Source organism: Solanum verrucosum, unplaced genomic scaffold (genome assembly GCF_900185275.1).
Source record: "Solanum verrucosum unplaced genomic scaffold, falcon-dt-bn FXZP01000086.1, whole genome shotgun sequence".
Taxonomy (NCBI): domain Eukaryota; kingdom Viridiplantae; phylum Streptophyta; class Magnoliopsida; order Solanales; family Solanaceae; genus Solanum; species Solanum verrucosum.
This window is the reverse complement of record NW_026020100.1, coordinates 1,720,838-1,748,195: the sequence shown is the minus strand read 5'-3', so window position 1 is coordinate 1,748,195 and position 27,358 is coordinate 1,720,838. Positions and strand designations below refer to the sequence as shown.

The following is a 27,358-nucleotide window of genomic DNA, read 5'->3' as shown; positions in this document are numbered from 1 at the left end:
AGTTTCAAAGTGTTGAAGAATGAAAAAAATTTCACATTGGTGGTTAATGAGATAACAAGTCTCATTATAAGTGAAAGCTTCATAGCTCAAGCTTAAACACCATAGCTAGAAGAGAGGAAGAAGAGAGAGTTGTATTGATTGTATAATGTGACTTGATACAATGTATCTGTACATAGGGTATATTTATACTACAAATAAATGCAGTAACTAACTCATGCCAACAGGGCATCTTTCTAACTAACTTTTTACTAATTGGTTAACTAACTCAACCATATAGCTTTCTTAACCATTTACACTAGTTAACAATAAGGCTTGGACAATCTTGTCACACCCCGAGCCTACACCCTGGACGTGGCTGGCACTCAAAGACCATTGCTGGCCCCAAGCGAACCCTTGGCCTGACTTTCTTAACTCAGCGGAAACATAACTCAACAGAATAACTTCATGCCATGCAAGGACATAAAACAACTTAACTGATAAAATCTGGCCCAAAAAAGCAACTCGAGTCTCAAAATAGAATATTTACATATATACATAGATGAGAAACTTAAAACTAACTAACTGACTGACCGTCTATGAAGTCTCTATAACACTGAGATGGATGTTGGGACAGACCCCGCAACATCCTAATAAAACAAAACTAAGAGAACAAAATAACCGAGTCCTCCGGAATGCAAAGAGGCTCACCATTGACTCTGGAGTGCTCAACTGGATCAACGGCGTGCTGGATGCTGATCCTGGGTACCTATGTCTGCATCGTCATAAGATGCAGACCAACTGGCATCAATACATTGAATGTACGAGTATGCGAGCTGAAAAACTAAGCAACAACTTAAGCTTGAAAGGAGTACAAGTGAACACTTACCTTAGCTCTGTTCAACTCATGAATAACTGAACTCAAATGTAAAGCAATAAGACACATGCAATACATAAATAGCTTGTAAAACACTTTAAACAACTTAGTTCGTTAAGGATAAAACGATAACAAACTCAACTTTACTTATATAAAAGTAATATAACTTTAGTGGAAGATTTTTTAACCGACAACCACCACTATGAGCCTTAGTGATGATACAATATTTTACCTCACGTTGCCCAAGGACCATCCTATACCTTGTCGTGATATAGGACCTTACTTAACTTAGTGGATCCACTAGCTTAATCTTACGTGATCATCTAAAAAGAATGACCCGTTAATTCCCATGTTTGGCTACATGGTTCTTATGGAGAGTTGAGTTAATATGAACTCGTGTCCCCAATTCAGTGCTCAAAACTACTCCCAAAAATATACTTTGGCTCATAAGTGTTTAAAACACATCTTTCTTTAGTTTGAGATAATTGCTCAAAATCTAGCCCAAAGGCTCACTTGGAATCGATGTTCCCTTTTCTTGAAAACTAGCCCAAAGGCTCTTTTGGAATCATAGTTCCTCTCTTACTCAAATGTGAAAACATTTATAAACTTCTTTGGGGAATACTTAGTTCCCTAATACTTTTGAGAAATGAACTCAACTCTATACTCTTGGCTTAACTTGAAACTCTATACTTTTTACTCAACTTGAAATTTGAGCCTTAAAATGAAGTTAAAACGTTCAACAAAGACTCATGAAAAACTTTGAAGACTTGCTTTGACTTACTTCTTAACTTCTAGACTTGACTCTAACTTCACTTGACTTTGATCCGAACTTTCCTCGAATTGGATTATGAATTCAAGGGTAATAATCTCATGTTTATGGATGAGTTCGGGATGTCTAGATGTACCTTAGAGTGTTGAAAACAATTATAAAACATAGGTACATCACCAAGGAACATGTAAGAAAAAGTGGGGAATGAATGGGAAAGGTTGGCGTCCTTGGCGCTCTGAGAGGCGCGGGGCGCCAGACCACAAAGCTCAGAAGGGGCCTGCTGGAGCTCTGCTAGGCGCGCTGCCCCAAGGGCTGGGTTTCAGAGCCCCTTTTGGGGCGCGCTGGCTGGCGCGACGCCCCAACCCTTTTTTTCCGAAATTTCGACTTTTCTCCTTCATTTTTCCAACTCTAAACCTCCTTAACTTCAATGGTTCCAGCCCCAAACACTTAGAATCATAAAACCCCTCAACATACAATAGATTTAACCCGGAAACATGCCCCAAAATCAACAAGAACTTCAACACAATCACAACCAACAACTTCAACAAACACTATCAACAACTTCAACAAACACAATCAATCTTTTCTCGAAATTAAACGAGTTTGGCGTGTGGGGGAAAGAACCAACCCAACACTATGAACTCACATACCTAGTAGGGATCACCCCCGACGATATCCACGACGATCTTTGATGAAACCTTGCTTGATCTTCTCTTTCTCCCCTTCTTCTCCTCTTTACTCACAAACCCTCACCCTCACTCTTTTAAAAAGGGAAAAACTGATCTAAAATCAGTCTAACACCTTAATATATATCCAAAAGAAAAGGCTAGGGAAAAGACCAAAATACCCTTACAAAATCGGGTTAACTGCCCTGCCAACAGCCCAACTTCCAAAGGGTATAACTCACTCATACAAACTCAGAATTGAGTGAACTCAGCGGCGTTGGAAAGAACATTCCACGAACTTTGCAAAAATAACTGGAACTACACCTAAATCATCCTGAGATAAGAGTTATAACTATTCAAAGTTGGCCAAAAACTCACTTTTTCCCATACTTAACCAAATTTTCCAGATTTTTAATTCCTTCCAAAAATGACTATTTCCAATTCTAAGCCTCTTCATAGTTATTTCAAATTGCCGGATGTTACAAATCCCCCTCCTTTTTATCTAGTTATTGGAGTGAGGGTTACACTCAAAACCTAATTAAACATGAGCTTCAATTTGTAACTTTGTTTCTTCAAGCAGAAAAGGTGATTTTTGCACCAGTTAGACCAGACACATTCAAAATGTTTCTGAAATCATACGTCCACTTAATGAAGAAATGATTGTCATTTGTAACTATTCAAGAATTATGTCATTTGCCTATTAAGTATTTCCACCAGAGGAATATATCAAATTGAAAATTATTTCTAGATATAAAATAAAAATAGTAAGTTTTTACAAAAAATGTTTTTTTTTTAAAAAAAAAACTAAAATCTTAAGTTTCAAAATATTGCTTTATTGTTAAAAAATGTTAGTTAAAAAAGACAAAAATAACCGTAAGTTTCTAAATATTGTTATATTGTTGGATATGGTAAGTTACTAAATATTTAGTTTTCCGAAGTTAATACCAATTGGGTTTTCTGTTATCTAACTGTAATTTTTAATAATTAGCTCAAAAAACTATAGTATTTGATAATTAGCTAATTATTTATTTAAGCTAATAATTATATTAACGGATCATTAATAGGGGACTAGGGGTTACACACAGCGGTAAGTTTCTAAATATTTATTTTTCCTAATTTGTTGCCAATTGGGTTTCCGATCAAGCCAAGAATTGACTAGCTAGCCTATAAATATACTTGATTCGTACAATTGTTCCCATTCCCTTCAACCTTATTACTTTTTGTTGTATAAAGTATACTCTCAAAAGTCTCTCAGCCCCCATATATAGTCTCTTCCATCTTTGAAAAATAATTATATCATACACAAGAAAGAGTGATGGAGTTTGAAGAAGAAGGGTATCGATTTCATCCAAGAGATTCAGAGCACATACCTTCTTAGGTTTATCACTGAAAAAGATTTGTGTGACAATAGTTTTATTACGGAGTGTGATGATTACAAACAAGAACAATGGGTAACTTATGGCGCTATGGGCCTCATTACAGAGGAGAAGACGATGGGGATACTAATATTTTTCGATACTTTATTTCTCCGAGGCATAAGAAGAATAAAAGTAACAAGAGATTTTGCAGAGTTGTGGGTAAAAATCTTGGGACTTGGAAACAGCAAGATAAGAGGAAATGGGTTAGGAGTAAACAGAGCAACCTTTTGAATATGGGACGCAAGAAGAGTTTCAATTATGATACTAAGATGTGTTGTCCTGATGATGGAAAGTGGCACATGAAGGAATATGTCTTTTGCGAAGCTATTCTTAAAAAGTTAAAAACTCTAATTTTAGAGATTATTGTATTTATGCATTAAAAACGAAGTCCAGAAAAAATTATGTTAATTGTTCTCGAAGTAGTAATATGAGTACAACTAGCTAGGATCAGTTTTTGAAACAATATCAAGAGTTTTTGTGCTCTGCTTCTTAGTCCTTTTGGTTGATGTTTCTTATAGTTTATGTAAATTCTATTTGTCCAACTTTAGTGTTCAATTTCTAATTTTGACATAGAAACTGTTATTATTCTAAGCTTGATTACTTGTTAAAAAAGTTCATACAGTCCCCCCCCCCCCCCCCTAAATGATCAACGAGCACAAGCATTGTATACAAGGGAAAACACACTCTAATAATGATTCTAAATTAGTTCCTCGCAGACACCAACAAGACTACCTAATTGGTTATTTCTAGTTCTGTTGGAATGTATGCGTCCACTGGTCTAGATGGGACCAGGTCCTCAGCACAGTTACAATAACAGAAAATAAACAAAGTGCTGAAAGTAAAGATTGCACAACAACTTTACGTGGAAACCTCCTTGCTCAAGGGAGTAAAACCACGACCTGGCCTGCCAGGACTTTTCAAAAAACTGCTTTCACTAATCTTCTCAAGTAAAAGTAAAAGCAAGTTTACAAACTGAGATTAGCCTACTAATCTCAACTCTAAGCAATAACACCTATTACTTAGATGAGCCAAAGCAGATACAACACTACCCACTAAGCTATCACCCCTAGATAACTTAGACTTTGCTAAGCGGATACCACACCGCCCACTAAATCAACTAGCTCCTAGATGATTTAGACTTTGACTAAGCAGATACAACACTGCCCACTATACTAATCCTGACCGATTAATATAGACTTTAGAGTAAGACACTAAGTTACCCTTAACCTAGTTCTTACAATGATTCACCCAAACTTGAAACGTTTCTTTCACAAGTGAAACGAATCCTACAATATAAGCACTATTACAAGCAAACAAAGTAACAGCTAGAACAGGAAGCACTTGAAACAATGATCAGGTCCCTGCTGTTTTGAAGCTTGAAATATCTCTCTTTTTGAGTGAATGAATAATTTCTTGTTTGTTCTTGGATATATTTAGACATGAAAAGTTATTATCCAGTGAACAAGCAACCTCGTTGCTTCTGATTGGTGGAGTACTCTGCAGCTTCACCAACCTTCTGACGCAGACAGCTTTCCAGCTATACAGCACTTTGACCATTGGACGAGTATTGGTCCCTGTACTTGTAAGGAGATCAAAACATCAAGAAGCATAAGCACTTATCAAGTTCAATTAAGAACATCTTAATGTGGCTACAGGTAGTTCTCCTGCTAATTAGTTCAATTTTCCTCTTTCGAACTCCAATAATTAAAGTAAATGGGCGAGTCTTAAGGTCAGCTACTCATTTTAGAAACATTAAAGAACAAAAATAATTACATCTTCACTATATACTTGTCCTTGCTACCATGTTACTCGAGTGGAAAGTAGTAGTATTAAGGAGTGGATATAAGGCGAAGTTTACCTTCTGCAGGTTACACACTTTATGGGTCCTTGAGATGATAGAGTGGGCTGCACGCCATAGATTACATCATGGTTTAGATACTGCATTAGTTTTGTTTATCCTCTTGAACAAGTGTGTGGTTGCAGGGCATGAGGTTATACCTGAACTCCATTTGATAATGTCGAAAAGTTTTACTGTAAATCAGAGAGTGCGTGATTGTAATTGGCCGATATCAGTTTCAATGGAGAGACTTGGGGAAAGGCGAGCTACTATCACTATTCATTGATACTTCAAGTGAATAATTCAATTGATCGTAAAGAAATTGATAGCAAGGAAGAATGGAGTAAGAAGAGAATTGCAACTCTTGTTAGCAATATGTGTCTGTTGCCGTTGGAAAATATGACAAAGGTCCCCTATGTTGCTCTTTTGGACATCTCACATTACTAACAATGTGAAAGATTACTTGTTTTTTTTTGGAGATAATATCTCAAATGGTCACTCAACTTTGGATTATTTTCTCAGAAAGTTACTCAACTTTGGTTTTTAACTTAAAAGTCACTCAACTATGAGTCATTTTCTCAAAAAGTCACTCAACTATGAGTGTTTCATTTACAAAGTCACTCAACTATGAATGTTTTACTTACAAAGTCACCCAATCTATTTAATTAATTTTTTTCATTAAAATTTACAAACATGAAATTTTTAATTCTTACTAAAATGTTAAAAAATTAAAAAGATATTCATTTAATAATCCGATCCGCACCCCTGTTCTCCAATTGTGTGTGAATACATCGATCTCCATGCATTGCTCATAAAATGTAAAAGTTACAAAATTACTTTTTCAGTAAATTCAAAATTTTAGAATATTAGGATAGAAAAATGCAGAACTTCTAACAACGATGCATAATGAAGGAACAAAAGGAAGTGATAAAAAAACTGACTTGAATTTGTCACTAATGTTTCTCCTACCGTTAAGTTAATTAAAATTTGGTCTTTACATTTTTATTTTTATTTTGGTAAAATGGTGTTTACATGTTATTGATTTTAGAGTGCTAGAGTTAAATTAATTAAATGGTTTAAATGAATATCTTTCTTTTTTTTCAAAAAGTTCATGTTAGTAAATTTAGTTGAAAACAATAATTAAATCATTAAAATATATATTTTCAACGGATCAGGTTATTAAATGGTCTAAATGAATATTTTTTTTATTTTTTTATAATTTTAGTTAGAAATAAAAATTTCATGTGTGTAAGTTTTAATGAAAAAAATCAATTAAATAGATTGAGTGACTTTGTAAGTGAAACACTCATAGTTAAGTGAGTTTTGAGTTAAAAATCAAAGTTGAGTGACTTTCTGAGAAAAGAACTCATAGTTGAGTGACTTTCTTAGAAAAAACTCATAGTTGAGTGACTTTTGAGTTAAATACCAAAGTTGAGTGACTTTCTACGAAAAGAGTGCATTGTTGAGTGACCATCTGAGATATTAACTCTTGTTTTTTTTGACTCCACTCATCCCTCTGAGCAAACCTACCAAAAATATATAATACTAACTCTAATTTATTCTTGAAACCAATAACACCTATTTTAAGAAAGGTTAGTTGGTAAAGAATACACGTGAACTAACAAATTGAAGAATCAAAAGTACATATATAAAACTACTCCAAATTAAACATATGCTATTTTTTTAAGCAAAAAAATGTGATTTATTTGATACTCGTTTACTTATTCCCAACGTCTGCCAGATCAAAATCTATTAAACAAATACTTGTTCGGTCACAAGTTAGTAGTCATGTTTCTCTTTGTTGTATTTAATTTGACTTATTTTTTAAGCTAAACTGAATAAAATTAACTCAATGTTTTAAAATTAAAATTTATATATTCAAAAATTGTAGGAAAAAAATACTAGTTATAATATTTCTCATGTCAATTTGATGAAACGTTTTAAAATATTGATCAGTTACAATAGTTTAATTCTTAAAAAAAGAAAAAGAAACAGAACAACTAATTGGGACTGGTGGGAATAGTAACTTGCATTAATTAAATCACATAATCTTAGGGAATGTGGTGTCAAGTGTTTGGTTCAATTGAATTTTTTTAAAGAATCTTTTTTATGAACATTTATTTTGATTTTATTTTTGAAGAGATACGAATATCTTTCTGATGTATAAAAAAAGGATGGAAAGGAAACAAAAAACTGAAGGGAATGTGAAAAAAAAATATAAGTACTAAAACACAAATTCTAAAAAATAAAATATTTATTTTTTAAACCCCGTCTTAAACTGAGGGAGTATAAATTAGTATTAATGTGAATATCTGATTTCTTTCATAACTCAGTTGACATTGAAAACAAACTTTGTCTTCACGTCGAGTCGATAGTGGATGCAGAGACGTTTTTAAAAAAAATATCATTTTGCAGACCTTTAGTACTATATAAACATATTTCCAGTTCTATGCAAATATAAACCAAACTTGTAATAATCTAATGGCTTTGATGTCAAGTTTGTGCATCTTTGTTTTGGTTACACATTTTGCCACACCAATTGTGTGCCATGAAAGACCTCATCAAGCTGCCCTTTTTGTGTTCGGTGATTCGATTTTCGATTCTGGAAATAATAAGTACATCAACACCACTGCTGACTTGCGGGGAAGTAATTACTTTCCTTATGGAGAATCATTCTTTAAGCACCCTACTGGCAGGGCGTCTAATGGACGCCTGATTCCTGATTTTATCGGTAAATTTATTTGCGTTCTTTGAAAATAATCAACTTATAAGCAAGCTGACTCAAACATTATTTATGGCTGAATATGCTAATTTGCCATTTATTCCGCCGTATTTTGAAATTGGGAAGAAACATTTGGTTCATGGAGTAAACTTTGCATCAGGCAGTTCTGGTATTTTGGCTGAAACTAGTCGTGCCATTGTAAGCCACAATATATTTCCTTTATTGTAATTCTTGTTTGAATTTTAAATGTTGGTTTCCATTTGACAGATTCTAAAAAGTCAGTTGAAATTATTCCAAAATGTGGGAAAACTGTTGCAGAAGAAAGTGGGTGAAACAGAGTCGAAACAGATCCTCTCCAATGCTGTATATATTTTTAGCACTGCCAATAATGATTTCCTTTTCCCTTTATTAGCAAATTTGACTTCTCCATATTCCGATACAGAATATCTACACATGGTTATGGGAAATTTGACTTCTGTTTTAAAGGTAATTAATATTGATCTTCTTCTATTGATGTTATAGACAAGTTTGATGGTATTAAAAGAGAATATTTTGACAAAATTTCTGATATGTCAATTTAGAGCCTAACTTGCATATCAAATTGAATTGAATTAATAAATGGACGTACAAGTGATTAACTCGCGTTTAAATGAATGGATGCAACAGGGAGTTTATAAACAAGGAGGGAGAAAGTTTGTGATGTTTAATTTGGGTCCATTAGGTTGTCTCCCTTCTATGAGGGCTCTCAACCTTCAAAAAGGAGTTAAAAATGGAAGTTGCATGGAGAAGGCCACAAACAAGGCGAAAATGTTTAATTCAGCTCTCCCAAGAATGTTCAAACAACTAGAGAAGCAATTGCCTGGATTTAAGTATACAATATTCAACTTCTTCAAAGTATTTGCAGATAGTATTCATAATCCAACAAAATACGGTATCTTCTATCTCTTCAAACTCAAAATCAAGTATTTCTAAGGTTATTTGATTATATATTATGCACCAATGATTTGATTGTGTTCTGCTTTGTTTAGGTTTTAAGATATCAGAGACGGCTTGTTGTGGAACGGGTCCATTTCGAGGGATTCTTAGTTGTGGAGGGATGAGGCGGGTAAAAGAGTACAAGTTATGTGAAAATGTGAAAGATTACTTGTTTTTCGATTCTTTTCATCCCACTGAGCTGGCCTACCAACAATACACAAAACTACTGTGGAATGGAACTCCAGATGTTGTAGCACCTTACAACCTAGAATCCTTTTTTAAACTTTCAACATCATCATTATCATCATCTATTATTATAAGTGGAAAGCTCCAAAGTAAAAAAGTTGAATTACCATTTTACCTTTATGCTAAATCCAAATGTTATTAGAATATTTAATTAATTAAACAGTGAATAGTAGAATTTCTATAATATTTTTAGTTGGTATACATGTGAGTAAATTAAAAATAAAAGTTGTCCCTTTAAATAGATACATGTATGTGTTTCATCTTTCAAATTAATTTATGTTTTTAATTAATATTTGTCTTTAATTTGTTGTAATACTTGACCTTTCAACTTTGTAAGTGAATCTTCATATTCCAAAGCTATATTTTTTGGGGAACTTTCACATATAGCCACTCAAAAATAGTCTAATTACTCTCCATAGCTATAGTTTGATAATTATAATTCGTAGCTACATGTTATATGGAGGAGAGAGGCGAGTGAGACTGGGAGAGAGAGGAGAGAGGCGAGAGAGAGGGGGCAAAGAGTGGAGAAAGGTGAATTGTATATGTATATAGGTTAGATAATTGTATATTATACATATATATTTGTATATATGGCAAGAGAGATTGGGAGAGGGAGGAGAGAGGCGAGCGAGATTGGGAGAGGGAGGAGAGAGGCGAGAGAGAGGGGGCAAAGAGTGGAGAAAGGTGAATTGTATATGTATATAGGTTAGATAATTGTATATTATACATATATATTTGTATATATGGCAAGAGAGATTGGGAGAGGGAGGAGAGAGGCGAGCGAGATTGGGAGAGGGAGGAGAGAGGCGAGAGAGAGGGGGCAAAGAGTGGAGAAAGGTGAATTGTATATGTATATAGGTTAGATAATTGTATATTATACATATATATTTGTATATATGGCAAGAGAGATTGGGAGAGGGAGGAGAGAGGCGAGCGAGATTGGGAGAGGGAGAAGAGAGGCGAGCGAGATTGGGAGAGAGAGGAGAGAGGCGAGAGAGAGAGGGCAGAGAGGGAGAGAGAGGTGATTTGTATATGCATATATGTTAGATAATTGTATATTATACATATGCAATTGTATATGTAGCAAGCGAGATTGGGAGAGAGAGGAGAGAGGCGAGCGAGAGAGGGCAGAGAGTGGGAGAGAGGTGAATTGTATATGTATATAGGTTAAATAATTGTATATTATACATATGTATTTGTATATTCTGACGAATTATACATATACAAACATGACTAATTATACAAACTCGAAGTCAGCCCGCGTAATTAATGTATAATGTTAGTCGTGAGTGGTAATTATAGCAAACTATAGCTATGATGAGTAATTAAGTAGTATAAGTTTGCTTAATCGCGTAATTTTCCCATATTTTTTCCTATACATACAAATCTTTCAATTAGTATTTTCATAGAAAGATTTATATGTGATACAAATTTTGTGTGTGTAAGACTAGAGAAGCTTTAATCAAGTGAAGAAAATTTCAAGGTAAAAAAATTGAATTATCATTTTACCCTTATGCTAAATCCAAATGTTATTAAAATATTTAATTAATTAAATAGTAAATAATAGAATATAATATTTTTAATTGGTAAAAATGTGAGTAAATTAAATAGTAAAAAAAATAAAAATAACAGCTATCCCTTTACAGGTATGTGTTTCATCTTTCAAATTAATTTATATTCTTAATTAATATTTGTCTTTAATTTTTGTAGTACTTAACCTTTCAACTTTGTAACTGAATCTTCATATTTCAAAGCTATATTTTTTCCTATAAATACAAGTCTTTCAATAGTACTTTCATAGAAAGATTTATATGTGATACAATTTTTGTGTGTGGCAGACTAGAGAAGCTTTAATCCAGTGAAGAAAATTTCAAGATGAGGATTTGTGTCAAGATTACAAGGCATAATGTTAGGGATGAATAACACTTCAATTACTAGAATATCGGAGCTTAATGTATTTATTTTTTTACTTATTTGCCGAGATTAGAACTATGATAAGACCCCTCCATTTATGTAATTGAATCATGAATGTCACTTCCGTTAACTTGTCTTCCAAAACTTTTAACTCTTTTTTTATGGTCAAAGGTTGAATGTTTATTACTATAGCTTTGCTTTAATTTGCATTATCAATAAAAAGCAGGAAAAAGATTGTCTTAGTATTTTTCTATTTTTGTTGATAGCCTTATGCTAAACTTGCTCCTATATATGATATTTTTTCTTTGTACTTGTAATTTCATTTTAAGAATGTATTTGATTGAATGTTGTATTTTTTGCTATAGAAAATAAAACAAATAGAATCATAAAAACAGTGTATAAGGCATGTAAAAACAGACAATTAATGCCTACAAGATATTCTAATTTCAAATTATTAATAATTACATTTTTTGCACCTTAAATTTTAAATATTTGTAAATAATTATTCTTACTTGTGCTTGTGGATAAAATCTATATTTTTTAGACAATTTTCATTAAAATTATCATGAGATCCAAATCCCAAAGTCAAAAAAATGATACACCAAAATGCTTAAGAAGTTAGAAGATCTTTTAACCACCAAATATTGCTCCTATTATATTTTTAACAAAAAAATGTAAAATATATTTTAACAAACTTTTAATTGTAAAAATATTAATATTGTCATTTTGGCTCTCCACTAAATTAAAATCTGATTTATTTAATTAAATATTAATATTTTAATTATATAATGGTAGAATTTAAATACCAATCGTTGCACTTTAATTCTTTAGTTATTTCCTTCTAATTAAGTTTCCTTATTTATAAATTTGAATTACTTAATTACATTCTACTTAATGAGAAGGAGAATTTCATCTTTTACTAATTAATGTAGTGTGCCTCTATGTTTGTTTTTGCTACTTTATTTTGTCTTTTAAAACAAATGTAAAATTTATCTATCAAAATTATAATAAGGGAAGGACTAAATGCAAAAAAAATTCTTCTATGAATTAACTATACACTACAAACATTTATCATTTTACTTTTCATATTTTTATTGTAACTGACATACTATTTTAAAAGAAATTATGTGATTTTTTAATAGTTCATATTCATCGTTATGAAATACACGTGCAACGCACGTGTCCATATACTTGTAAAGAAAAAAGAGAGAAATGTGAAACTTGATGCACTAGGAGTTTGATATCTACTGTTATTTCTTTTCTTGTGTTTGATTATTTATAAAGAGTAAATCTTTTGTTGAAACATGCAATGTACATTTTCATATTGCATATGCAATTGGAGAAAGATTTGTGATTGATTGTCCGTTCCTTTAGAGATATCATTTATTTTGAACTATGAAAAAAGTCACAATATTTCACTTAATGCTTTAAATTAATTACTTTTAAGCAACTAATTATAAATTTTGAACTTGGATTAGTAATTAACAAACTTCCAACAAGTCTAGGGTATGTTCACTCTCCTACATTCACTATTTATTATACAAGGTTGTGTTTGATACAATGTATTGGGCCAGCTTGCAGAAGCAACGCCACAGACTATATTTGTAAACACCCCAAGAGTGTGAAGCCATAGAAGGTATATAGCACGAAAAATCTTTCGATCTAAGATACGATTGTTCACATAAAATTAAGAAAAAGTTAATCTTTTGTTATCTTTTCTGGACGGGGTGGGGTGGGGGTGGTGGAAAGGCTTTGGCCAACCTATTTCAATGGGACCTCATAAAAGAACGGAAATTGTTGAGAGGTTTCATATTATTGAGACGAAGGACAATAACGAATGACTAATTATTTGAGCCCAAAAAATATATATACTTATGATAATTAGAAATTCATAGAAAATCAAATTTAAAAAGTCTATTAGAGAGAAAACACGCACGAAAATCGTTGAGGAAATTGTTCCGTTTTGTTTAGGTTTTAAGATATCAGAGACGGCTTGTTGTGGAACGGGTCCATTTCGAGGGCATCTTAGTTGTGGAGAGAAGAGGGAGGTAAAAGAGTACGAGTTATGTAAGAATGTGAAAGATTACTTTGTTTTTTACTCTTCTTATCCCTCTGAGCAAGCCTACCAAAAATACACAGAATTACTGTGGAATGGAACACCAGACGTTGTGGCACCTTACAACCTAAAATCCTTTTTTAAACTTTCAACATAACCTGATGAACAGAAGTTGGATACAGAGGTGATTTCAGGGGTAAATTCTGTTGAGCCGCGGATGGATCAGGAATATAAGGCTATCACTCCTATCAACATTGTTGAACCAGTGTTACAAATTCAAGAGTAGTCTTCATCAGATGAATAGAAAATCAATGCTCTATTAGAATGTAATGATCCTGAACTAACGCAAATGTGGAATGAGTACTATGGGATGATCAATCATCCTATCAATGTCGTTTAAAATCCAGTTGAGGTGCAAATTCAAGAAGGAAATGGTATTTTGGAATTTGAGAACACAATACCAGAAAATAATCTGCCTAAGGAACCAGCACACCTGCAGCAAGGTTTTATTGTTGAGGACTGTAATGCATATTCGGAACTTCAAGCCAATAATACAAGCTTTGTTGGACAAAGAAACTGTTATTATTATAAGCTTGATTACTTGTTACAAAAGTTCATATAGTCCCTCCTAAATGATCGATGGACACAAGCATTGGATACAAGAGAAAACACTCTCTAATTTATTTCACAATTTTATAAATAAGACTAAATTTATGTTAATTAGCCTCGAATAATGATTCTATATTAGTTCCTCATGGACACTAACAAGACTACCTAATTGGTTATTTCTAAAAATGATTATGGGCAATTTGACTTCTGTTCTGAAAATAATGAACTTATTGATTCAACCTAATTTTGTTGTAGTTCTTTGGTGTTAGTTTTACCACTTCTGTATATTTAAGACTTGGGAGTATTTGCTTCAATAAATGATGTTTGGAGTTTCATGCGCGCATTTTGTGTTTAATTAATTTCATGTTATCTTCCTATTGACCTATTTTAAATCAACCTCATATTTATTATAACTAACTCATAAGTCATAATTGAGGATCCAAATAAAATTCTACTCGCCTCGTCTGATTGTCCATCTAAAAACAAAAGAAAAAATTATTAATATAAATAGTCCATGTTATGACAAGTTGTTATGAAGAAGATTCTAAGAGGAAGTATCCTAACATTGCTAACTCTTTGTTCAAATGGCGTTTCAGGCGCCAAGTTAATTTTTAAGATCACAAATATTCCAAAATTAAATCACTCATGTTTTTGTAATTATTCTCAAAACAATTATATGTAATATAAATTCAACAAACAATTACATAACTATAGAGATATCAAATGAAATTTTAATCGAAGTTGAATTCTCGCACCATATAGAACTAGCTCCTACATATCCAACAAACAATCTGTGGTTTTTACTTTTTAGGATTGATTTCTCATAAAGTCACTTTTTTTATTCTAATTATTTTCAATCAAAAAAAATATTTTTTAAAAAAATAATAATTAATAGTTGAGTGACCACTTGAAAAATGAGCAACTTTCACATATAGCAAACATAAAAATCATAGTTGTATGTTATAGCTATAGTTTGCATAATTGTGCTCCATAGCAAATTTTATATCTGCTATGAGGCTTTTGATTTGTATAATTCGCTAGATACATCCAATTTTATATAAATTGTTCAGTTTTGTATAAATTTATTTACACATTGTAATTTGTATAATAAGATCTATAATTCTATAATTATAAGTGTATAGTACGAAAATATATGTATTTGTATTTGTATTTGTATATATATTTTTCTCTCGCTTTATATAAACACAAACGCATTTTATATCGAAATGTATAAAATGACTAATTGTATATCGAAAATGGCTAATTGTATACCGAATCAGATGGCAAAAAAATGAGATGTTTACTGTGAATTACAAATAAAATAAACTATGATTATAACATTTAATTTAAATTAATAATTTGCTATTTCATACAATTTTCCCTCGAAAAATCAACCGTCCCAGAGCATTCTAATACAAGAATATCATTACACTATAGCACAAATAAAGAATTAATGGGCCATGTCAAAAAAAAAAAAAAAGGGAAACAATGGGAAAAGTATAGAAATCTCAAAGGGGTTAATTATATCTTATTTTAAATATTTTTTTAATTATAAAAATTTCAAATTTTTCATTGCTCTTGAATACATACTTTGGCTACATCATACATTACTTAATGGGGGTGTGTCAGAGAGATAATTTTTTTAAAATGATATTCCCTCCGTCCTCTTTTAGTTGTCATGGTTTCTTTATAAGAACTTTGAGTAACATTTTAAAATGTATTTTTTCATCATATTGATATGTAGAAAATTACAATTTATAGTAATTTCTGAATATTTAGATTTTTAGTTTAAAATATCGATTTAATTTAACTTTGAAAATTAGTCAAATTAACTTTTGAAATGCATAATATGACAATTAAAAAAAACGAAAAAAGTAGAAAATTTTAGAAATTCTGATATGTAATTTTTCCAAATATTATGCACATTGTTAAAAGCATTAAAAAGTATTTATTAACACCTGTTTTCAGTGGCGGAGTCAAGATTTTTAATAAAGGGTTTAAAATCTGAAAAAATAAACACACAAAGTAGTCGAAGGAGGTTCGATATCTACTATATATACCTAAAAAGTTATTTTAACCATGTGTACATCATATAATTTTTTACCGAAGGAGATTCGGATGAACTCCGAGGTGGCTCCCCACTGCGGCTGTTGTATATTGTGATTACAGTGGAATGGATAAGACTTTTTTTATGTTTTATTCATTTTGTCTCCATGTGAACGGATTTTGTCTAGATCTTCTCTCTTTCTTATTTGGCTGCTGAAATAACGCCATGGAATCTTTGAATTGAAAAATGTAGAAAGATATATTTTAAGAAATGGCATCTTCCACAAACATTTTTTCAACTATAAACGGAACAGTCCCCGCGACTCAATTATTTTCACAATAAAAAATGATATTTAATTATATAGTTCCTGATAAATTATATAGTTAAATTGTTTTCAATTATTAACAAAAATTATTAAAAAATTGAGCACGGAATAAATGGATGAGTGTGCCATGAGGGAGACGGAGTACTATATATAATTGTTTTTTCTTAAGTTAATTCAACTACTCCAATGGCTTTGAGCTCAACCTTGTTTAACTTCTACATCTTTATTTTGGTTGTATGTTTTATTCACCCAATTTTGTGTATTAGCAGACCTCAAGCTGGCCTTTTCGTGTTCGGCGATTCATTGTTCGATCCCGGAAATAATAACTACATCAACACCACTACTGAGTACCAAGCAAATTGGCGGCCATATGGAGAATCATTCTTCAAGTACCCTACCGGCAGGTTCTCTGATGGACGTCTCATCCCTGATTTTATCGGTAAATTTTATGGCCTTTTGGTGAATTATCTGAAAAATGTTTGAAACAAGGGCAGAGCTAGAGTATTAGTTACGAGTTGAGTAGTTTTTGACAATATTTAGTATTTCTATTAAAAGAATCCACTTACTCAGTAAAGTACTTTTCTGTATTTAGAACTCATAAACTCAAAATCTTCACTCCGCTTATAATTCTGAAGAAGATTTTTAAAGATTCTCCGAGTCGAATATTTGATACTTTAATTGCAATGGACCTTCAAGAATTATTTTTCTGTGGAGGAATAGGACTTTGATTATTTTGTTGTATTTGCAGCTGAATATGCTAATTTGCCGTTGATTCCTTCGTATTTTGAAATTGGCAAGCAACATTTTGTTCATGGGGTAAACTTTGCATCAGGCGGTGCTGGTTGTTTGGTCGAAACTCATCGTGGTTTTGTAAGTAACAATTCCTTTGAATTAAGTTTGATGTAATCACGTTTGAATTTGATAGTAAAATCAATATAGGGTGGTAGTCTTTGATATAATTGGTTTCATATACTCTCTCTATTTCAATCTATTTGTCTGAATTTAACTTGGCACGAAATTTAACAAAGTAATGAATACTTTTGAATTTTGTAATCTTAAAGAATTGTCAAAAAATGAAAGAGATTCTTTTTTAAACGGACCAAAAAGATAAGTAGGACAAACAAATTGAAACAGGGAGTAACTAGTTTGATAGGAAGATTGTATTACTAAGACTTGTTTATGTAGCTCTGAAGTATTGATTCCATTTGACAGGTTATAGATCTTCAAACACAGTTGAGTTATTTCAAAAAAGTCGTAAAACTGTTGAAGAAGAAGGTGGGGAAAACAGAGTCCAAACAGATCCTCTCGAATGCTGTATATATTTTTAGTGCTGGTGGTAACGATTACTTGGCTCCTTTGTCAACAAATTCTTCATATCCTGAGAGAGAATATCTAAAGATAATTATGGGCAATTTGACATCTGTTCTGAAGGTAATGAACTTATCGATTCAACCTAATCTTTTCGTATTTCTTTGGAGTTAGTTTTACCACTTTTATCTATTTAACACTTGGAGTATTTGCTTCAATAAACGATGTTTGTAGTTTCATGCATTTTGTGTTTAATACAAATTGAGCAGTGCTTATTTTAGACTTGTATAATATCTGACAAGTTAGGAGTGTTGTCATTTTTCTCGTCCATTTTGGAAGGAGTATGCACATGTAGACATCTCAACTTGTCTTCATTTTGTCAGTTGAGCACCCAAACTTACAAAATGATCATCTAGACACCATCAGCTTTGCGAATTTTTTGTTTGTCGAATTTGAATGTTTTTTTTTTCATGTTCTATGTTGTGTTTAGTCTAGAGAGTAGCTAGACTAATTCTTTGTGCTTTCTTAAACTAATGGAACAGGGAATTTACAAGGAAGGAGGGAGAAAATTTGGCATGCTTAATATGGTTCCAATAGGTCGTCTCCCTAATACTATAGCTCTCAATGGCAATTCCATAGGGAAGATCACAAACTTGGTAAAAATGCATAATTCGGCTCTTCCAAATACACTCAAACAACTGGAGAAGCAATTGCCTGGATTTAAGTACACATTATTCAACTTGTTCAAAGTATTTTCAGATAGCGTTGATAATCCAACAAAATATGGTATGTTCTTTTCTCATCAAACTCAACGTCTAGTCTCTTTATGTTCGAGCATTCTTGATTTTTGTTAACATAGCTAATGTGGCAATGAGTACTATAGGTTGTTTCTTTATAGTAATATGGAATAGTCTCTTTATAGTCTTAATTTACTTACAATTTTGCTTTGTTTAGGTTTTAAGACATCAAAGACGGCTTGTTGTGGGGCTGGTCCATTACGAGGGATTTATAGTTGTGGAGGCAAGAGACAAGTAAAAAAGTACAAGTTATGTAAAAACGTGAAAGATTACTTGTTTTTCGACTCTTTTCATCCCTCTGAGCTGGCCTCCAAACAATATGCCGAAGTAATGTGGAATGGAACTCCAGACATCGTTGCACCTTACAACCTTAAATCTTTTTTTGAACTTTCAACATAACATGATGGTGGCATTGCTGAAACTGTTCTGTTATTCCATATTAAAGGAAAGTAGAAGAAAAGTATGTGAAACTTGATGCTAAAAAGAATGTCCTTCTGATTAGGAAGGTCATATTGAGATTAATAAAACTCCCCCTCTTTGTCTTTGTTCTTCTATAATCACCTTTGTTTCTCTGCAGTCATCCTTTGCACCTTCATCATTGGACCTTGAAAAGTAGAATGTGACTAGAGATGGTAATCATAATTAATCCCTTTGGCTCTCGATGAAAACGTGTAGGTGCATTATTCGATGGTAACTTCCCATAAGTTGCCCAATTGTCACTCAATGAAGGAACCTTTCTTATATCTTTTTTAGAGTTTCAACAAATCGAATGATATTTTTGTTCCATTTTTTGCCTTGTAGAAACAAAGCCTATTACCATGCCGACCATCAAATACGAGATGGGCCCCTTCTCAAGGATTTGATGGAATGGTTCACCCCTTTGTGTCATAGGAGAAGTCATGGCTAGTGAAAATCCTGCCAGGCATCATACATTGTCCTCTCCTAAAACCATAGTTCCAAAAGAATTGAAGAAAAAGAAAATGAACAAAAACAAGCCTTTTCTGCCTTAATTTACATTTTAAGTAAAAGAAAGAAAAAACCTGTTTGGTTCACTGATACCACTGAGAGAATCATGTATGTGGTTCTTGTGCGACCATAGAGTCTTGTTGAGCAATTAGATAAGATCCAGACGTGGATGTTGCTCCACGGCTATACAGATTTGACTCACTCTAGAAACCATAGCATGTAGGGGATATATGTGCACCAACCACTCTCTTGGTCAGAGGTGTTATGCCTGCCTTTCTATCAAACACAGTTGAGGAAGTCAATTGCGAATGCTACAGTTTACAGGTGTAGGAGGAATTCTTGTAAGGAAAAGCTAAGATACCACTTAAGCTTACAGATGGCATGAGGGCACTTAGCTTTGATACCAAATGGATTTCTCTGCTAATGTTGGCCTTGCAATTAATTTGACATGTTTTTTAGTGTAATGTTTTGGTAACAGATGTTTCTATTCTAACAGATGTTTAAACTAGAACAAGTAGTTTCAAAGTTGGGTTTAAGGTGTACTTGGGAGTTCAATAAACTCAATCACCAAAGATATTATACATGTTATGACAACTTGTAAGCTCTCTAAGGAGAAATAAGTCAACATTGCTTATTGTTCAAATGTTATTTCAAGCGCCAAACTATTTCAAGATGACAGTATTCTGAAATTACAATCACATGACATAAAACATCTGCATACACTTAGTTTTACAATTACATGATCAACAAACAACAGCATAATTCTATCTCCTGATAGTGTCACAAGCACCTCAGCCTGCAGTGCATGTATATCTATTCCTTCTACCAGCACAAGGAGTTCTTTGACAAGAATATCACTACACTACCATCGACTTCTCCATGCTAAAGGTATCCTACACAAGTACACCATACATCTTAGAGAGAACTTGACTTATTGTATATATAAGATCTTGAAAAATACAAGTACGCTGTGAATGCGATGGTACTTAGTACAGCAAGAACCCAATAGAAGTAATCCAGATGTGCCCGATTCAAGTTGTCAGAAAACCAACTGGTCTGACCATCTTTCCCAGTGATGTTCTCGGTAACAGAGATAAGGAAACTGCTCAAGAAGCTCCCTATGCCAAAAATGCTGAGGTAGAGAGAAAGACCTATACTTTTCAACTCAACTGGCACCTGATCGTAGAAGAACTCCTGCAGACCAACCATGGTGAATACATCGGAAATACCAAATAGTATATACTGAGGTATTAACCAGCAAATGCTCATGGGAACTGTTGCCTTTGGCATGTCGACCAGACCGTGTTCTAAAGCAGTTTGGAGACGTTTCTTCTCTATTATAGCCGCAACCACCATTGAAAGTATAGACAAGAAAATCCCAGTTCCAATTCTTTGGAGCATTGTTATGCCTGATGGTTTCCCAGTTACAGCTCTTGCAACGGGAACCAAAATACGGTCATATATAGGAATAAAAATGACAACAGAGAGGCTAATGAAAGATTGTAATGAGGCAGCTGGTACTTCAAAATTTGAACCAAGAGATCTGTCCATAGTTGCACCTTGCTTGGTGAAAAAAGTAGATGACTGTGAGAACACAATAGCATATACCAAACATGTTGTCCATATTGGAATCAACCTAAGAATAGCCTTAGCCTCCTCAACCTCACTGATACTGCAAATTTTCCCATTTTCCTTGGAACCATTGGGTGCGAGCAACGCTTTGTTGAGGAACCTGTGTTCAATAATGATATATACCAATAAATGAGATGTCTTGTAATACACTTGATTAAAGAACAACTTTTTATACAACAACAGCAACATACCCAGTGAACTACAACAAGTGGGGTCTAGGGGGGAGTGTACGCAACCAAACCCTTACGTGAAGATAGAGAGGAGAATGGCTTATACAGAAATATTTTATTTAAATGGCCAATACTATCCCATAAATAATAAATCCGAGTGTCCGTACATGCTTGGGCTTCTACATTCAATAACAAGCTGAATATTATGCAGTCATTAACTCTTTAAAGCCAGTTCCTATATCCTTTTAACTCTTAACAAATCAAACCCAGTAGAGCCCATTCCAGAAACCCTTCTGTTATCTTAACCTATTGCAGAACTGTAGTATTTTTCCTTTAAATTATCATCAGAAGCATAAAAAATCAAACAAAATTCACTCACTTGAAAAAAAAAATTAAGAAAAAAAACAGCAAAATACACTCACTTGAATTGTTCAGAACCTTCATGAGGCTGAATACCCTGAACTTCTTGTTCCACTGATATAGCTGAAGTGGTTGTTTGCCAATTCCTAGCTGCATTAATGAACACATTACCAATTCTAATAAATGGGTTCTTTTCATCACTGCTTTGGTGAAACCGATAAGTGAAGCTTCCAAGCAAGAAAACAACAAGTGCGAGACCCATGACAATACAGGGAATTCCAAATCCCAGACCCCAGCTAAGATTATCTTGAACGTAGTTCAATATACAGACAGTCATGAACAACCCACCACACATTCCAAAATACCACCAATTGAAGAATGAGCTTTTAGCTTTACTTTCCTCTGGGTCTTGAGGATCAAATTGGTCCGCTCCAAAAGCTTGCACACAAGGCTTGTGCCCTCCCTGTCCAAAAGCTACTAGATACAATGAAAAGAAGAAGAAAATAATTTGGAACTTGGGAGGAGAACATGTTGCAGTATCTTGGCAGTCAGAATGACTGGAAGGGAGAACAGTTGAAAGCGTCAGGAAGCCAAGTCCCTGCAGTTCAACAAACGAAGAATGATTTACTTGCTAATTCTTTTTTTGCTAGAGCAAAAAGTAGACAGTACTTTTTTGAGAGGCGTACTTGTTCCTAAATCATGCCATCGTTATGCCTTTCTCCTTAGAAAACTTCACCTAGACAATTTTCTTATTCCTAAAAAAATCAAGCAATAGAACAGAGACTTTGGTTTTTATCTTTCTCGCTATGGTGAAGAGAGGCCGCTTGGTACTAGGAAACTATACATGGAGCCATACTTTAAGTGCTCATTTGGTTGCAAGTATACAGGTGAAAATACCCGCAGAAAGTTCAGCATAAGCAATAAAATATTTGGTTACAATTTTTCTACTTGGATAATATCCCGCATTACTTATACATTCTGTTTGCTTGTCATTTTTGTTGCTAACATTAATAATAATGCATAAGCTATGCATGAATCGATGTACTATTTTATGAAGAATAGGAATATTAGTAACTAAAATGACCAAAATAACCCTTATGTTTTAAACAATCCCTTTTAAAAATATAAAGAAATACATTTTAAACTAGACATTGTATAAGAAATAATACCAGTATAGTAATAACTGCATTACAATCTACATTATTTTTTATTTTTTTTATTTTTGAGAATTAGTACCATCATTAAAATCTGCATTATTAATCCTTAATTACAATCCCTACATTATTAACCCTTAATTACAATCCCTACATTATTAATCCTTACATTACCATCCCTGTCTAAGTATCTATTCACGCTAACAGATATGCTGGTTCTAAAGAGCCAACTTTAGAATATCAAATTTAAATTTCAGAGTGCCTTCTACTCAAAAATGCTGCCATTTGAAGCTTTTAATAGTTCCAGTCAAACTTGTGTAGGTCAAACTTTTGATAAGGTATTACAGTACTGATACCTTATCAAAAAACAGGTATAATAATGCCCCATACTTTTTTCTATCAAGACAAGAGGGATAAATAAACCCCATAATAGCATGATGTCCGCACTGTTTTCTTATTTGATAATTGTAGTGTCTGAGTTAGCTTGTGCACACCTCAACAATTCTACCAGATACTGCAACCTCCCACCATCACAGGTACTAGGCACTCTGTCCACCAAGGCTTAAGAAGATGGGAAAAAATAGCCTAGTTTTTTTTTGTCTAAGCTGTGATTCGTGCATCCACCTCATTGATCACTAGGCCACTACCTTGGATGCATGAAGTTCACACTTTATGCTACCTGTGCAATATGCTATGTACTTACCCAATTTCTTCATCTTCACAGTAGATAATACTTACTTTCATATAATGTCTAGATATATAAAAATGGGAGGTAAGGCTTAAGCTACAGGCTGCAACAGTAGAAGACCCAACTCTTTAAAGTAGAGACCACATTACACCTGCAGGATAGTATATGGTTGCCTTCCGAATAATACAACATCAATAAAGATGCATTGAAACCACTCCACGTATAACTTTGCAACACCAAGCACATGTAATTCTTGCATTTATCCATGTACTCCTCAATAATAAGCATATGTAAGTGATGTTTGGCCCATCACTTAACTTGTTAATAATGTTTCTCTAAAGAGAGCAGGATAATTTACTAAAGCCACTAAAGTCTAGTCATCTTAATCCATGAATCAAAACAATCTAATCACACTGAAATTGCTACTGAGTACAAATTCATAACTATTAATGTCAACAATAATCAACTACCAAATGTCCAGAAATGCAAAGAGGACTTGGACAGTAAAAGCTCAATTTTCAACCAGTCCTTTATCCTCATCTACAAAGAACAATCTTATATGAGTGAAAGGTCAAAAACACACCTAAACTATCCCGATTCCCAATTTTTCAAGTTCATACCTAAACTGAACTATCATGAGTACAAGATTCCTATCAGAACTGTCACCAATTATTTATCAAAACACACCTTAACTAATTACTCTCTTTTCTTGCCCAAAGGATGGTGATATTTTGAGTAGGAAAAGGGAAACAACGAATAGTTGAGGTGTGTTTTCATAAATAGTTGGTGATAGTTCAGGTAAGAAAACTCACACACCTGGCAATTTAGGTATAGAACTTGAAAAATCAGGATACTTTAAGTGTGTTTTTGACCATTAACTCAATTTTTATTTCAACCAAGTCCAAAGAGGCATAGGCGTATTTATTACATGCACAGCCTGTGTTGGCAAACCCACTACTTCCGCCTCACCTATGTATGTATGTGTGTGTCCTTCGCGTGCACTACTTGTCACAAGAGGGGAATGGGTCCAGTACTCCACAACCACCGACTTAAAATTGTGATCCGCCTTGGCAAAGAAGATCAAAGCCTATTATCAAAGCACTTCCACAACCTATTGTACCATTAATGGGGATAAACAAAGTAAAAGCATGTCAAAACAAAAGCCTGAATTGGGTACTAACCAGGATGTAGAGCACAGAGAAGATGATAATGGTCCGATACCGACCCAGATATGAGTCAGCAATAAATGCACCCAAAAGTGGAAGAAGCGATGCCGTTCCACTCCAAACATTTACATTCTCCGCTGCCGATGCAACTGACTGGCCTAGTGGCCCCGTTAAGTAGCTTATTAGGTTTGAATCTATCCCATAATATGCAAATCTCTCTGCAACCTCCACGCCTATAAGACGGAAGAAGATAATCAAGTTTCAAAATCAGCGAATTTGAGATAAGAACATTTTTAAGACAACCCAGCTGCTAAAATTGGAGATAGATTTGCAAATCAGCGACAATTATTATCACAACAATAATAACGCCTCAATCCCCAATTAGCTGAGGGCAATTTTTAAGACAACCAGATGCTAATTTTTTGCAGAAAGATTGAAAATCCATAAAGTAGCCGGAAAAAATCTGTTGTTAAAACAACAAGTAGCTAGAAGTGCCGAAAGATTTGAAAAATCAATAACTCCAGAGAAAAAAGAATCAAAACTCGAGACAACCCAGTAGCTAAAACTGCAGAAAATTTTGAATATCATTAGAATAATTGAAACAAAAATCATATTCTCAAGACAACCCAGCTTGCAGAAAGATCTAATATGAAAAAAAAAAAAAAAAAAACAGCTCTTTAAACATCGCAGCAGCTAAAATGCAGAAAGATAACCAATTTTGAAAACAACATAAATGCTAAAATTGTAGTAATATTCCAAAATCATAGACAAGTATTACCTATGATGAAAGATGCGGATCTCCAACCACCGGATTTGGATCGGGTCACCAGACGACCCTTATAGTCAACGGAGCCTTCAACGACGTCGCTGAGAAACGGGGTCTCGGCGTCGGAGATGGTGACTCCGTTGGCCATGGGGACAGCCAAGTTTGACACCACAGATTGAATTGAAATTGAGTTGTTCCATCGATTGGGCTTATCTATAAATTGCTCTTGTCAATACAGTACAAGTAGTAATATTTAACTACGAGGAAAAATTTTATCCTGCGCGAGGCGCAAGTACTGTCAGTTGTGTGAGGGGTTGTTTGGCTGCCAAGTGTATGTTCTGGGACCACATGTCACTTTCTTTCATTTCCTTTTCTCATCTATTTTTAACCTTCTTTCTTGCATTTTTTTCTACTACTTGTTGAAAAATTTTATGGTGGTTGAGGGCCAAGTATGAGGTGGCATACAAAAGTTCCTACTTGTTAACTCTTAACATAATTTTATTTTATTTTATTTTTGTATGATGTTTTTTTATTTTATTTTTTATTTGAAATTTAGTATATGAATTAAAATGCGACAATTTAAGATTTGCATTGTGTAGAGCATTGTTCGAAGTGATATACTGTTTACCAAGAATTTTTCATACTCAAAATCTCTAGTTAATCGAGAAACAATATCATCTTTTGCGCCATCATTTATTTGAGAAAAAACCAAGTTGGTGTGTCGAAAAATTTAAATTTATTTTTTTGGAAAAGTTTTAAGGAATTGAAGAAAGTGAAACTACAAAAAATTAGTATTTTAAAATCCCATGTCTTAATTTCATAAAATGTTTTTTTTTTAAATAATATATTTTATAAATGATATATAGAAAATATGATTTGAATTAATTATTTTTGAAATTATAAACAAAATTGTAATTTACCCAAAATAACTTTTTCATTTCTCTTCTCACTCCTCCACTCCACCTTTTATTTACCTCTATGTAGAGTACTTTGTAATTTTGTAAAAAATTAAATATATTTCATTACACAATAAAAATAATAATATCCTAAAATTAATATTTCATTATCTCTTTTTCGCATTATTTCTCCAATTCTTCAATAAACAATAGTAATGTCCTAAAATTAGTAATTTTATTATTATTATTTTTAATTTAATTCATAATATTCATTTGTTAAAAATCAAATATAAATAAATATATTAATATTAATTTAGATTTAAAGTAAAATAATTATGTATTTTTAAAAAGCTAAACTAAAACTTGTGTTCTTAACCTCGTACAAAATCAATTGTATTATTTAAAGAACAAAAATAATTAGTTATTTAAAATTATTTGTAAATCAACAAAATCAAAATATAATTAATTGATTTTTTTCAATTTACTCTCTCTATTTATTTATTGTTTTTTCTCTCAAAATTCAAACTATAAAATATATTTTTTATTATATTACATGATAAGAATTGCAACTAATAATATTTTTTGGATGAATTGCAACTTAGTGAGAAGGTTATATTTTTTAACAAACACTATAAGTTGCAATTCTTATCATGTTAATATAATAATAAAAGAATATTTTTAAAGTATGTATGTATGTATGTAGGAGTTTATGGATGATTTTCGAATTTGGATTACATGAAAATAGTAACAAAAACTTATGTAATTATTTGTCAGGATTACTGATGGTCTTTCTATTATATTTTCTTGTTGGAGAATATTTGATACATTTAAGTGTTTATGAAATTAGAAAATTATGAAATAATTGAGAAGAAAAAAATTAAGTTTATACTCCTTTTGTTTTCGTATTAGTTATTTTACTTTTTTACACTTTCTTTAAGAAACTATTAATAAAAATGATATTTATTAATTTACTCTTTATATTATTTTTTTTACAATTTTACAAATTTTGTTTATAATTT

At 32.7% G+C, this 27,358-nt stretch overlaps 3 protein-coding genes across 3 annotated transcripts; 2 read left to right on the top strand and 1 right to left on the bottom strand.

Moving 5' to 3' along the window:
- The first annotated feature begins 8,023 nt into the window (after nucleotides 1-8,023).
- LOC125824978 (GDSL esterase/lipase 1-like) lies at nucleotides 8,024-9,627 on the top strand. Its single transcript, XM_049504323.1, has 5 exons — nucleotides 8,024-8,272; nucleotides 8,340-8,462; nucleotides 8,532-8,750; nucleotides 8,931-9,195; nucleotides 9,293-9,627. Exons 1-5 carry the CDS (start codon nucleotides 8,024-8,026, stop codon nucleotides 9,625-9,627), a joined length of 1,191 nt encoding a protein of 396 aa, XP_049360280.1.
- Nucleotides 9,628-16,600: 6,973 nt separating this feature from the next.
- Nucleotides 16,601-19,098, top strand: LOC125825021 (GDSL lipase-like). The gene is made up of 5 exons (XM_049504373.1): nucleotides 16,601-16,875; nucleotides 17,185-17,306; nucleotides 17,649-17,867; nucleotides 18,287-18,530; nucleotides 18,699-19,098. The coding sequence occupies exons 1-5, from the start codon at nucleotides 16,623-16,625 to the stop codon at nucleotides 18,938-18,940; spliced, it is 1,080 nt and encodes a 359-aa protein (XP_049360330.1). The 5' UTR covers nucleotides 16,601-16,622; the 3' UTR covers nucleotides 18,941-19,098.
- A 1,054-nt stretch (nucleotides 19,099-20,152) lies between these two features.
- On the bottom strand, nucleotides 20,153-25,672 carry LOC125825045 (protein NRT1/ PTR FAMILY 5.10-like). Its single transcript, XM_049504395.1, has 4 exons — nucleotides 25,456-25,672; nucleotides 24,693-24,910; nucleotides 21,732-22,267; nucleotides 20,153-21,239 (listed from the first exon to the last, which is right to left on the bottom strand). Exons 1-4 carry the CDS (start codon nucleotides 25,589-25,591, stop codon nucleotides 20,423-20,425), a joined length of 1,707 nt encoding a protein of 568 aa, XP_049360352.1. The 5' UTR covers nucleotides 25,592-25,672; the 3' UTR covers nucleotides 20,153-20,422.
- Between the last annotated feature and the right edge of the window lie 1,686 nt (nucleotides 25,673-27,358).